A 12,500-nucleotide genomic window follows, 5' to 3' on the forward strand; every position below is an offset into this window, starting at 1 on the left:
ACAAGGGATGACCCAAATGCAGCCAGTCGAGGTAGCCATATGGTTTCAGTGATTTACTGTAGAAGTGACGGTATAAATGAGCTTACAGGCAGGACCGGGTGGCTCGAAAACAGAAGCAAAAGCACACTGCCGCTACAAAGTGTGGTGGGAATCGAGTGGAACTGGACAGGTGTATGAACTGTGAGACTGATGAGGAGGTGGGGGGAGACAGCCAAGCAGCGCAGGGTTTTGTTGGGTTAGAGGACCCAACAAAACCCCCACGAGCAAGCATTTGCGACATTGGTGTTCATCATGGATTCATCATGTTGGAACGATAAACGTCTGAGCCAAAGTCTGTGCCAATCCATCCAGTAGCTGTACAGACTTCAGTGAATGAGTGAAAACTCTGACTTGGTGCTGCTGTCACCACAGCAGCAAACTGGTGGACCAAATAGAGTTTGCATTACACGCATTAAAACACATTAAAAATGGAAAAATAAACAAAATGATCAGTAGGATTTTTATTCATTGCCTAATTCGTGTCATACACAGTAGTGAAGTGCTTCAGATAAAAATATCAAAATAATAATCATGAATTTAAAAAGTATTAAATGCAAACAGAATAAATGCACATGTAAACACTGAACTGACTTTCTTTTATATACTGACTTCAGAGAGAAAATCTATTCCTGGAGCACAAACAGATTTTAACATACAGAGTTTGACCTTTTCTCCTCTTTTTCATGCTTAAGTTAAGTTAAGTTAATTTCAGCATATCCAGGCCTGAGGAGCAGTACCACATCCTCACAGTACTGCTGGATTTGTTTTGTCTTGGACATTTGTCATGTGTCCTCACCATCTTATTCATCACCAACACCATCTTGTTTCCGGTCTCTATATAATAAAAATACTGAATAATAATGGGGTTGAATATTTGGCCAAGTAACATGTTAAGATGAGTGTATTTTGTTTGTGGGTACTTGCCCAGAGAAACAGCACCAGGGAGCACATTGTGGGTACTGCAGCTATGGAAAAAAGGGTTCTCCTACTCAGCCTTTTGCTTTCATATATCACAGAAAAAAATGCAGTAAAGCAGTACTGCTACTTTAAGGAAAATGAGACTTCTTGACCACATAAGTGGTTACAACAGCTGTATTTTGTGCTGATAAAGTCATTGGGGCCAAATTTGCTTGCACTGGGGCAACAGTCCTTAGGACAGGTTTGGAAACCATGGTGGAGGAGATAACAACAGGGGACACAAAAGCAGGCTTGGATACAATGATGTTGGAGAAAGGCATGGGGGCCATGATTCTAGGCTGAGGCATGGGAGCAGCATGGATAGACACTGGCATGGGGGGCATGATGCTGACAGGAGATGTGGGACCATAGATTGGCATGGACGGCATGGGAGCTGTGGGACCATAGATTGGCATGGGCGGCATGGGAGCTGTGGGACCAGACATGGGCATAGGGGACATGGGAGCTGTGGGACCATAGATTGGCATGGGGGGCATGGGAGCTGTGGGACTAGACACTGGCATGGGGGGCATGGGAGCTGTGGGACTAGACACTGGCATGGGGGGCATGGGAGCTGTGGGACTAGACACTGGCATGGGGGGCATGGGGGGCATGGGGGGCATGGTTGCTTCATCCTGTCTCCTTCCTGAGACAGTTTCATACACTTTGTGCAGTACATTCCCCTGTTCGATCTGTAGAGCTCCAGACAGGATCTGAAAGTTATCAGTGAGTCTTTCATTGATCTTGTAGAACTTGTCTTCATGAATGGTGGATTTCAGGAAGTTCATTACAGGTTTAGACTGGGAATATTTCTCCATCACCTGCTTGGCACAGGTCAGAGTGGCACTGAGTTCCCGCAGAGCGTTGCCCACAGTGAAAGAGATTTGACCTGACCCCCTCTGTTTGATGGTGAGAACTAGTTCCTGCAGGGCCTTGACTCTTTGGGCGACTCGTTGTAAGCGGTCCTTGTTGGCCTTCGCATTGTCAACCATCTTGAGGATGACTGAGCTCATGTTCAAGACAAAATCAACTATATCCATGATTAGCTGTAGAGACAGAGAATGAAATGAAATGGTGCAAAACCAGACCCAATCAAACTGAATTCAACTGAAATCAACAAAACCTCAAGTTGCACATATTTAACTGACCTGAGCTTAAAGGTTCTATGTGTACATTTATTTATTAACAAGAACAGTGAACAATTTCTAGGACATGTGAACAATAACAGCCCACCTCTATATCGCACGTATTATATTTAAGTCCACTGCATGTTATCATAGCTGTCCTTGTCCAGTATCTTTAAATGTTTTAGTTAACTAGTGGGATTAAAGGACAGGTTAACACTTTATCCACCTGTGCCCACATGAAGATCTAAACAGTAAGTCATTTAAAGATCCACCAACAGAAATTAACATGAGGCTTCAGCAGTGTGATTAGACAAATCAAATAGATAGTCTTTGTGTTGCTGTTCTCTGTAAATTGGGAAGAAACTCACTTGCTTTGAGTACTAAAGCCTCATCTTAGTAGCAGATAAGCTTTGGGAAGTATTTTAAGTAGAATCAGGATTTAGGTCCTCAGCAGCTACGAAGACAATCCATTATCATATTATTGCAAAGCCAGTTTCAGTGGCCATATGGTCGCCTGACTACTGCTTTAAGACTTGAGAAACTATGAAGTTATCCTTTAAATGTTCTTTATCGTCTGCCTCTTAATCATTACATTACACATTCATAGTAAAAATGTAGGAATTGTCACAAAGTTAAAATGTTTTTAGTCCATTGAAAGTTCAGATTTCAGAGATTTTGGGCAGCAAGACCAGAAATTTGGTTAGAAATTATCATTAATGTATTATTTACCTGTAGACAAGCGGCCTGTCTGTATCCAAATGTACCAACAAGGCAAAATGAAAGTAGTTATGCACACAAACTTCCCCATTCTTCTCAGGTGTTTCACCTGAAAAATGTGGGGCATCTGTGCTGCTGTGCCAACACTGTGCCGTCAACACAAAAACAACAGAACCTGCTAATCCTGTTTAAGGCTGTAAAATCTGCAGTTACGTGAATACTGAGCCAGTCAGACAGTTACGGGTAATGAGAGCCCAGTGAGGAGGACTTTCTCAGTGTTATCTGACAGATGTGTAGGTTTCTATCAATCAGAAACTCAGACAGTGGGAAGAGCTGCCTGAAAGACCGAAAGGAATGCACACACTTCCATTTGTGAGGCTGAAACTGAGATTTAATTCTGTACTTTTACCTGACTGATGGTTCATCAGAACCAAAAATTTAGTTTTTAGTACAGAGAGACACAACAAAGCCCCCATGAGCAAGCACTTGGTGACTGGTGAGGAAAAACTTCCTTTAAGAAGGCAGAAACCTCAGGGCAGACCCTGACTCAATGGGGACAGCCCCCCATCTGAAGATAGAGAGAAAGGGGGCATACAGAGTAAAAGTAATAATAACAAAGTACTGGAACAACAAAAAAATAAATATTAATGTTACTAATAATGATAGTAGTAGTAATAATAATGTAGAAATATAACAGATGGTAATAACAGTCATCAGTGTCAGAAAGGACCACAGCAGGAGGTCCAGACACGATCCACGGGAACCTGAGAGACGAGAAAGCACAAAGACTTGACATGCATTGATGGGACATGAATGTGTGCAGGAGAGTTAGAGGAGGAGAGAGAAGCCCGGTGCATCGTGGGAGATCCTCCCCGGCAGTCTGAGCCTATAGCAGCATAACTAGAGACCTGAACCAGCCCTAACTAAGCTTTATCAAACAGGAAAGTTTTAAGTCTACTCTTAAACACAGAGAGGGTGTCCGCCTCCTGGACCAAAACCGGAAGATGGTTCCACAGTAGAGGAGCTTGATAACTAAAGGCTCTGGTTCCCCTTTTCCTGGTTCCCTACTTTTGGTGACTTTTGGAACCACAAGTAACCCTGCATTGTGGGAGCGTAGAGTTCTGGTTGGATAATAAGGTTCTACGATAAGATGGCGCTTGACCACTTAGGGTTTTGAATGTGAGGAAGAGAATTTTAAACTCTATTATAGAGAAGGCAACACAGGAGAAATGGGCTCTCTGACATGAGTTTTAGGAAAAAAGCTTTAACAAATGTGAGAGACACCTGGAGTGAACAGTGTGGGTGTCTGAATGAGCAGATGACAACACCATGCTCAGACAGGCCTTTCAGGTGACCTCCTGCAGAGGATGACCTCTTGGGACCATCATCAATGAAGGTTTTATTTGCTTCAGACAGTGTGCAGAATATATATGGATCAAACGGATCAGTGAAAGCCTGCAGAAATCAGGACAGGTTAAAGCAGTGATGTTGATGTGTGGAAGTTCTGCTCTCAGCATCGCGGCCTGCTGGAGTCTCTGTGGAAGAGTCTCTTGAGGACCAGGAGCTGCAGGTATCCAGTCAGGAGGATGAGGAAGCTTTGGGTCGCCGACCACCAGGTGACGTAGCTGAGGTTGAACAGGAGGAGGTAGTGATCCTTCCCCTTCCTCATGCGGGCGAAGTTGTAAAAGCGCCACATGTGGAAGATCTGATTCTGGATCTTCTGCACACTCTCCTAAACCAAACATGGTACATTGTGTGTTCAGTTCAGTGTGACAGTACTTTACTTATTTAAATTTTAGCTCCCGCATGTCAATATTCAATTCAGATATTAAAATGACATTTTTGTAAGGGTAGATGATTGCTGTAGTATTGTTTGAGGGTGACAAGGTAACGAAGCACCTGCTGCCAGTCTAACATCACAGCCTCTAACACACCAGTCCGTCACCCCCGTCAGTGTCAGTGACATCACTTGTTCCACGTTTCTTTGATCTTTATATATTTTAAACACATGATGCAGAATTCTACTCCCCGTTCAACTGTAGTATCAAGCAAAACTGCGACTGTGAGACAAATACCTCAATATTAGCCAAAGTGTTGTTGAGGACTTCCTCTCCCTCCTCCATCTCAAGACCTTCGTAGATGACACCAAAGTTAACAAAGACCCTGATTCCTCCGAACTGGTTGTTGTGATTCCCAAGACACATCCGGTAAAAACCTGTCAGGAGGAAAGTGCAGGTACTGCAGAGGTGATACTTGGATATGTGATGGACTCAGGAGAGTGTGTCGTACCTGTCTCCTCAGCCTGGAAGTTCATTTGACCGACGGGCTCGTTCTTTAAAGTGATGAGAACGCCCTGTGGTGAGTTGACTGTCACAAAAATCCGGTGATCAGTGGCCATCCCGGTTACCCGCTGCACCTGTGGTTACATACAAATAATAAACAAGTCAACAAGTGCCGTGAAAAGACTCAAACCGTCAGTCCGTCGTGACCGATATCGTGCACTGTGTATCAGCCAGATTTATGTTCCTTCATCACCATCAACACACACACACAAGCTGCAGTTTATTTGGACTCACACACTCGCCATCTTACTGTCCTGGTGCCAGACACTCGCTACAAAACAGTCCTCAACAAAAGCACATTCCCTGCTCTTTGAATAACATTTGCTAAAACTGCTAACTGTATATAAAGATGGACGGCATCAGGGCTTCCTCAAAGTGAAGCCCAAACATCAGGGCGCCCCCCTGGTGGCTGGCTGCAGTACAGCTCATAAGCCCCTCCCTTCTGTCATTTTAGGCAATTCTTATCACACTGATGTTTGCTCAAGTGTTCATTTTTCTGATCAGTTTGGTTTTAATTAGTTATCTCCTATCTCCTAGGAGAGATAGTGATGAAGCTAGAATCTCCTATCATGGAGATTCTAGCTTCATCTTTGTTCAGTGGGAGGAAGTAGAACTGTGTCGTCCATCTGAAAATATGTCACTGGCTAAAACCTACTGTAACCGGCTGTTTAATGAAATCCTTGAACCTTTGTTAAAAATACATTTTTGATGTGTCATCTTTAAGATTTACTTCTTCAGGAGCCAGTGGGCTTGGAGATGAAAGCCACTGTTGAGGCAGTGAAGCCATGAAATGGACTAACACACTGATGGTTTTGGTTGTTCAGTTTCTCCATAATAAGAATAATACAGAACAACACCACCCTTATCCTAAGTACATATAGCGGCACCTTCTTCAAACATGGTAACTTCAAAAACAGCATAGCTTTAAAGATGTAACAAGTGTGACAGTTCTACCCATAAAGCACACTATGAGCATACGTAGCTGTTATAGAGTATTTCTGATGGATCTGACAGGTTAGGTGTGGTTAATATTTTAGCCTCCAGTGGCAGGCCTTCACACTTTCACTGTCACTGCATATTATTTCTGACGGTCCCATTCTTCAGTAATGGCTTCACCATTGCAGGCAAATACAACAAGTGGCAGCAAAATTGAAATATAAAGAAGCATAAAATATTAACATATTTGTTTGCAGAAGCATATAACGCTAGCATTCATTCTGGGTTACTTTATTAGATTATCAACAAAGTTGTGTTTCGTTTATCAGTTCACAAGCATGAGAAAGCCATTGTTTTACCAAAGATCACCTCTGAGAAGTCAAACTGGGTCACCTTGAAAGTGTGATAAGCCTGAGAACAAAGGAAACATATACCTGGAAACATACTCTTCTCTGCATTTGTTCCATAAAAGTGCACTGAATTACGAACATATTTATCTTTGGAGACAAGAACAGACCCAGTCGTGCAGGTTTCCAGGGGAAAGTCTCACCATGTACATCAGGTAGAAGTTTCCACTCTGCTGGGCAAAGTGCCAGAAACACTCCATCCCTGCAGCGGGAACCTCCATGGCAAAGTCATATTGATCCGATCCCCTGAACAAACCTGCGTCCACCTCGCCGAGGGAAGGTCCAGACCTTTGGGTCCAGACACGCTGAGAGATCAGCACTATGAGCAGAGTGTTGAACAGCATGACTGCAGCTCGCTGCAGGGAGGATGTGGCGAAGGAACCCGCTGCTTTCTGCTGTTGATTAGATCTTAGATATCAACTGGAAACAAATGACTTACAACGCTGTACGCTCGATAACATATCAGTACAACTCAGCCATAGTCATGCATGGTGGACGTACAGGGTGAACTGCGGATGTCCATGGAAAAAATTCCATCCGTCCACCCATCCATCCATCCATCCATCCATTTTCTATACCGCTTATCCGTCAGGGTCGCGGGGGAGCTGGAGCCTATCCCAGCTGACTACGGGCGAGAGGCGGGGTTCACCCTGGACTGGTCGCCAGTCAATCGCAGGGCCGACACACAAAGACAAACAACCACTCACACACACACATGCACTCCTAGAGGCAACTTAGAGCAGCCAATTAACCTGACATGCATGTTTTTGGTATTGTGGGAGGAAGCCGGAGAACCCGGAGAAAACCCACGCAGGCACAGGGAGAACATGCAAACTCCACATAGAAGGGCCCAGACCGGGATTCGAACCTGGAACCCTCTTGCTATGAGGCGACAGTGCTAATTTATGGATAAAATCATAAAAGAAAGTGTCAACAGGTTTCCTAAAACTCACCCAGTGCTTATTTAAAATTAATTTACTTGGCACCATCCTAATGTTAAAATTTAAAGAGGAAACCTCTTGTAAGATGGAGATTGATCTGACAATGATAAAATACACATAATACTACTTCACCTGAAGACAGTTGTGTCTAATGTCAGGCTTTGAGCCCATGATGAAGTTGATAACACTGGGGATTGGGGCTTGGAGTCAGTGGTGAGAAACTGACAGAGCTAAAGAGGCCAGGTACCGACATGGAGGTCATGAAGTAGCTGATAGACATGACGGCCATGGGTCTGTACATTTGCATGGGGGCATGACACAGCTCACAGGTATGGTGACCCTGGGGATGGATGCTGGACTTGGGGGCCTGATGTTGTGAAGATCTGCAGGATTTGTGGAGCGAGTAGGAGGTCGTTTTCTCCCTCATTGTTGTACACTCACTGCAGTATGTTTCTCTGTTCAGTCAGCTCCAGACAGGACCTGGAAGCTGTCCGTGAGTCTTTTGTCCACGCTGTAGAACTTGTCCCTGAGGCTGCTGGACTTCATGAAGCTCACAAAGGCTTTAGTTTGGGAGAATTTCATCATCAGCTCTTCAGCAGAGTCTTGCAGAGTTTTGCAGAGTTCCTTCAAAGCCCTGCAGACAGTGGGAGAGATCTGACACGTCCTTCTGTGTTTGGCGGTGAGAATGGGGTCCACCAGCGCTCTGACTCTCGGACGAGATGTTGGCAGTGCTCCTTGTTGGTCTTCGCCCTCTCAGCCATGTTGCAGATGGTCTAGCAGACTCTACTATATTCAAAGCATCTCCGAGACCCACCCGTAGAGTCAGACAGGCGGTTAACTGAGACTGAAGTGGTGCCACGGTGGGGTGAGTTTAACCAGGCTTTTCAGGCTTGCTGGTTATGACAGCATCTGGTTTCAGTAGTTTATTTTTATCACATAATTAAATTGAAACAAGTGCCAGAGAAAGTCTGAGAAAATGAAATTTGTGTTTTTGCTTCTCAGAGGTTTACCTGAAACATTTTATGGTGCTGTGACTCAGACGCAACAACAATATCAATATTCTAATATTGTTCCTATCAGGTTGGCGTCCACGCTGTGGGGTGTGGAAACAGTCAAAAGAGTCCGTTCTAACAGCGACGGGCAGACCAGCACACAACACGTTTCAACCAATGATCCAGAAAGCGTGACGTCACAGAGCAGAATGAGTTTAATCCAATATATCAGTGTGTTGCTGCAGTGCATCACCCACGAGTCATCCACCCTGCGTCTTGTCCGTCTAGTCTTTACAGGAAGTCATTTAGGCCGTCCATTTTTTTGGAAGGGTGGCACGGGGTGGAGTTTCCTCAAAGTTCACACTGTGGTAAAACGTGACGGTGACACGTTGAGCCTGTTCACCATCGTCCCGTCCTGTCCGGTAAAATTAAAGCCTGATTTGAAGAAAGACGGTTGTCTGGAGCTGCCACATCCACACACAAACTGGATTTCATTAGTACACACCAGGTGTGTGTTGTGTGTTTTTACCAGGTCGTGGGCTTCTTCTGTGATGTGTATCTTCATTATTTCCAGGGGAATCTGCTCTCCAGGATTATGAGCTGATGTTGTATTGAGTTGTAAACCACACACTGTGTGACTCTGAGTTTTTCTCTGTTTTATTTGGTATGCATGTTGAAATATGAACACATGAACGCATCTTTTCATTTTTAACTTATGCTGACTGTAATTCACACACACAAATCCTGTTTATTCAATTTCATTGAGGAGATGAGAAGGGAGGAGATGAGGAGGGGAGGAAACTAGGACATAGGAGATGAGGAGATGAGCAGAGGAGCAGATGAGGAGATGAGGAGGGAGGAGATGAGCAGATGAAGGAGGAGCTTCGTGCTCTGACATTCAGAGAAAACAGGAAACACTTGATTGAGTTGTGAGGCTGACAAGCTCCTTTTACTGTCCGACTTCAGAAACCCAAATAAAAACGAGGGAGGATGAAAAGAACGAAGGACACAAAGGAAGGACATTTATGTTATTTTTAGGAGGAACATTAAAACCTGCTGTACTGTGTAAAAAAGTACAAGTACACAGACAGAGTACAGCAGCCTGACGTGTTGGTGTCAGCAGCGCGGCTTCTCCTCCTCACCGCAGCTCTTGGTGATGAAGAGTCTTTTGAGGAAGAGGAGCTGCAGGTAGCCAGAGGTGACAACGAGGAGGCTGAGGGCTGTCGACCACCAGGTGATGTACTGCGAGTTGGACTGCAGCAGGAAGTAGTCGGCGCTCTTCCTCATGCGACCAAAGCTGTAGTAGCGAAACATGTGGAAAACGTACTTCTCCAATCTGTGACTCGCATCCTGCAAGACAAGTACAAATACTGCAAGTATTAGTGTCATACTACGTCATTGCCACTACAAACACCAGTATTACTACTAATACCATCAGTACTACGCTCACTTTTACCACCCTACTGCGTCCCTTCTGCCATCACAGTTACCACTTTGATTACATTTAAAAGTACAGGTTTTTTTACAGAGTAATTAAACACACTGAGTACTACTTCTACTTTCACTGTGATGATTACTGCATGCGCGTACCTGTATGATGCTCAGTGTGTTGTTCAGGTCTTTGCTGACCTCCTCCTTCTTCTTCTTGGCTTCCTCCCTGCTCTTGGCGGGCTCTTGGAAGCCGTCGTAGTAAACGCCGAAGCTGAGGAAGACCTGCATGGTGCCGAAGCGGTTGTGGAAGTTGCTGAAACACATCTGATAGAAACCTGCACAGACATACGACAGGTGAGAACACACAGCGACAGGTGAGAACAGACAGACAGACAGACAGACAGACAGTTACCTGTTTCCTTTGCCTCAAAGTTGATCTGACCCTTCGCATCATCAACAGTCGACACTAACAGACCGCCGGGAGTGTTGACGGTGACAGACAGGTGTCTGTCATGGCCGACGCCTGTCACCCACTGGACCTGCACACAGACAGACAGACAGGCAGACAGACAGACAGGCAGACAGTTACAGCCGTGTCTGTAGGAGTCGTGTGGATGCTGTGCCTGACGCGACTCCGTCAGACTGACATGAAACTTGGCGTTAACATTCAGGGCATCCAAAGGTCAAGTTTCAAAGCTTTTAGGATTGACTTTAAAAACAATAAATGGATAAACAAAGTAATAGATCGTAATAAACAATAAAGGAAAATAAACAATGATGTTTATGAAGGAAATTTGCTGCACGTAAAGGGCCACTTTGGGTTATTTCCTCTCTGTGTGTCTCTGCAGATTAATGATGGGATGTTTCAGTAGTTTACCTTCTGCTGGGACCTCGAGGTTTCCTCTTACCATGAAGTTCAGGTAGAACGTCTCTCCCAGGTGAGCAAAGTGCCAGAAACACTCCATCCCTGCAGCTCGGAGCACCACGGAGAAGTCGTACTGCTCGGTGCCCCAGAACAGCTCCTGGTCCGTCAGGTTGGGGTGGGGGTCTGTCAGGGGGCCGCCCAGAACCGGACCCCAAAACACAAGGACAAGAAACACGGAAACCTTCAGCAGCATGTCTGATGAAATGGAGACTCTCCTCTCAGTGGAAGGTGCTGGTTGGAGTCTGCGTGGCAGCATGGAGATCACAAATGATTAACTGAGTCTGTGGGAAAACTGGACTGTCTTCACAGGTGGAGTCACGTTCACCCTGCAGGACTGAAGGAACAAATGAAGACCACAAGCTGACCATTCAGACTGATCCGGAGTCAGTCCTGAGTAAACAGGATTCTTATGGCAGCTTGTACATTTTAGTAGTTACAGTCAGGATTTAGGATAAATTCCTCACACCTGATGTTAGGTGGGATTTTTCATCCTGACAAGAAGCCTTTCGGGACTTACAGAGAACCAAAACTGGAATCTACGACATAAAATACATCAGTAAACTCCGAGCTTGTTGAGCACAGAAGGTTTTAGTCAATAAAAAAGAGTTCAGGGGCTGAGATGTTTGATGAATGTGGTGTCCAAAAGGCCTGAAACAAACAGGAAATCATCCCAACCTCAGACGCTGTCTTTTTAAAACTTTGTCAAGTTGTCTGGAAGTCTCATCAGGTTTTTCAAAATAAAACACCAATTTCAGAAGTTAAAACAAACACGACTGAATCTTCATATCTGCACTGAAAAAAGCTTTTCAATTCTTGAAAAGACACTAAAGGCCGTTTAAAAAGCACAGACGGCAGGATGGGCTGAAGTCTGGACTACATGAGGAGACAAGCAACCCTTCCAGTTGTGTGCGGGGACCACCATCAGCAGTCGCCCGGCGAAGGGGCTGATCCACAGGACCACCGGACTGTGATGCAGGTGACGGACTGGCTCATAAGGAGATACAGTCGATGTTGGTTTGATGTTGGTTTGAGACGAATCCTTCACTTTCTGTCATTACGTGACTTCATGCATTAAATGCTGGACTTTTTGACAAGCAGAAACTAACTGAACTGCTCTGTTTGGAAACCCATCTGATAAAACATAAAACTCACCTCCACGTTGCAGATCTCAGTCAGTTTGGAGTGGAGGATGGGCTCAGTGTCACCCCCGGTGGCCACAGAGGGAAAAGACCCAGCAGACCATCACAAGTCCTCCTGGCCTCAAGGGGCAGCAGTGGGGCAGTAGGAACGGTGACTTCTGCCGGGGATATCGGTTCAGACTCAGCCTGGGCCAAGTCCTTCCCTTCCACAGTCACTGAGTGGTTTGCCAGGATTTCTTTGAGAACATCTGGATCTCCTCCACATCCTGGTTTTTGCTTCAGCACCTGCCAAAGCTGCAACCCTTCTGGCCCGTCAGTATCCGACAGCTGCTTCAGGAGACCCCGGACCAGTCAGACCCAAAAGGCTTCCGTCTTCATTGCCTTGTGTTCTCCACCGACCTTCTGCCCACAGCTCAACAGGACCCAATCCAGAGAGTCCAAGACGGCCGGATGCTCTGAGCTGCTGTTTGAGGCTTTTCTAAGGTGTGGTGGTCTGACTACACCAACACTGACAATCTGTTTGTTATTTAAGGCTCTTCAAAGAAAA

The 12,500-nt window shown here is 45.2% G+C and overlaps 3 protein-coding genes across 4 annotated transcripts; all 3 read right to left on the minus strand.

Annotated features, from left to right (window-relative positions):
• Nucleotides 1-466: 466 nt before the first annotated feature.
• Nucleotides 467-2,987, minus strand: LOC124062582 (arp2/3 complex-activating protein rickA-like). The gene is made up of 2 exons (XM_046395472.1): nt 2,853-2,987; nt 467-2,042 (listed from the first exon to the last, which is right to left on the minus strand). The coding sequence occupies exon 2, from the start codon at nt 2,034-2,036 to the stop codon at nt 1,086-1,088; it is 951 nt and encodes a 316-aa protein (XP_046251428.1). The 5' UTR covers nt 2,037-2,042; nt 2,853-2,987; the 3' UTR covers nt 467-1,085.
• A 1,244-nt stretch (nt 2,988-4,231) lies between these two features.
• Nucleotides 4,232-6,869, minus strand: LOC124062175 (transmembrane emp24 domain-containing protein 6-like). The gene is made up of 4 exons (XM_046394751.1): nt 6,669-6,869; nt 5,130-5,256; nt 4,916-5,055; nt 4,232-4,572 (listed from the first exon to the last, which is right to left on the minus strand). Exons 1-4 carry the CDS (start codon nt 6,867-6,869, stop codon nt 4,351-4,353), a joined length of 690 nt encoding a protein of 229 aa, XP_046250707.1. The 3' UTR covers nt 4,232-4,350.
• Nucleotides 6,870-9,118: 2,249 nt separating this feature from the next.
• On the minus strand, nt 9,119-12,432 carry LOC124061443 (transmembrane emp24 domain-containing protein 6-like). Of its 2 annotated transcripts, XM_046393254.1 has the most exons (5): nt 11,967-12,432; nt 10,798-11,056; nt 10,302-10,428; nt 10,049-10,224; nt 9,119-9,808 (listed from the first exon to the last, which is right to left on the minus strand). In XM_046393254.1, exons 2-5 carry the CDS (start codon nt 11,005-11,007, stop codon nt 9,575-9,577), a joined length of 747 nt encoding a protein of 248 aa, XP_046249210.1. In that variant the 5' UTR covers nt 11,008-11,056; nt 11,967-12,432; the 3' UTR covers nt 9,119-9,574. The 2 variants fall into 2 exon arrangements, with proteins under 2 accessions (XP_046249210.1, XP_046249209.1); XM_046393253.1 differs by lacking the exon at nt 11,967-12,432 and having other exon boundaries at nt 10,798-11,406.
• Between the last annotated feature and the right edge of the window lie 68 nt (nt 12,433-12,500).

This window comes from Scatophagus argus, chromosome 7, assembly GCF_020382885.2.
Source record: "Scatophagus argus isolate fScaArg1 chromosome 7, fScaArg1.pri, whole genome shotgun sequence".
Lineage (NCBI taxonomy): Eukaryota > Metazoa > Chordata > Actinopteri > Scatophagidae > Scatophagus > Scatophagus argus.

What these genes read in the sequence shown, in the direction of transcription:
- LOC124062582 (XM_046395472.1), bottom strand. Translation starts at nt 2,036, where the DNA reads ATGGATATAGTTGATTTTGTCTTGAACATGAGCTCAGTCATCCTCAAG.
- LOC124062175 (XM_046394751.1), bottom strand. Translation starts at nt 6,869, where the DNA reads ATGCTGTTCAACACTCTGCTCATAGTGCTGATCTCTCAGCGTGTCTGG. An exon ending in ACTTCTACCTGATGTACATG is followed by an intron (nt 5,257 to 6,668) that starts GTGAGACTTTCC and finishes ATGTAACCACAG; the next exon opens with GTGCAGCGGGTAACCGGGAT. An exon ending in CTTCCAGGCTGAGGAGACAG is followed by an intron (nt 5,056 to 5,129) that starts GTACGACACACT and finishes TCCTCCTGACAG; the next exon opens with GTTTTTACCGGATGTGTCTT.
- LOC124061443 (XM_046393253.1), bottom strand. Translation starts at nt 11,070, where the DNA reads ATGCTGCCACGCAGACTCCAACCAGCACCTTCCACTGAGAGGAGAGTC. An exon ending in CGTTCTACCTGAACTTCATG is followed by an intron (nt 10,429 to 10,797) that starts GTAAGAGGAAAC and finishes GTCTGTGTGCAG; the next exon opens with GTCCAGTGGGTGACAGGCGT. An exon ending in ACACACTGAGCATCATACAG is followed by an intron (nt 9,809 to 10,048) that starts GTACGCGCATGC and finishes CTTGTCTTGCAG; the next exon opens with GATGCGAGTCACAGATTGGA.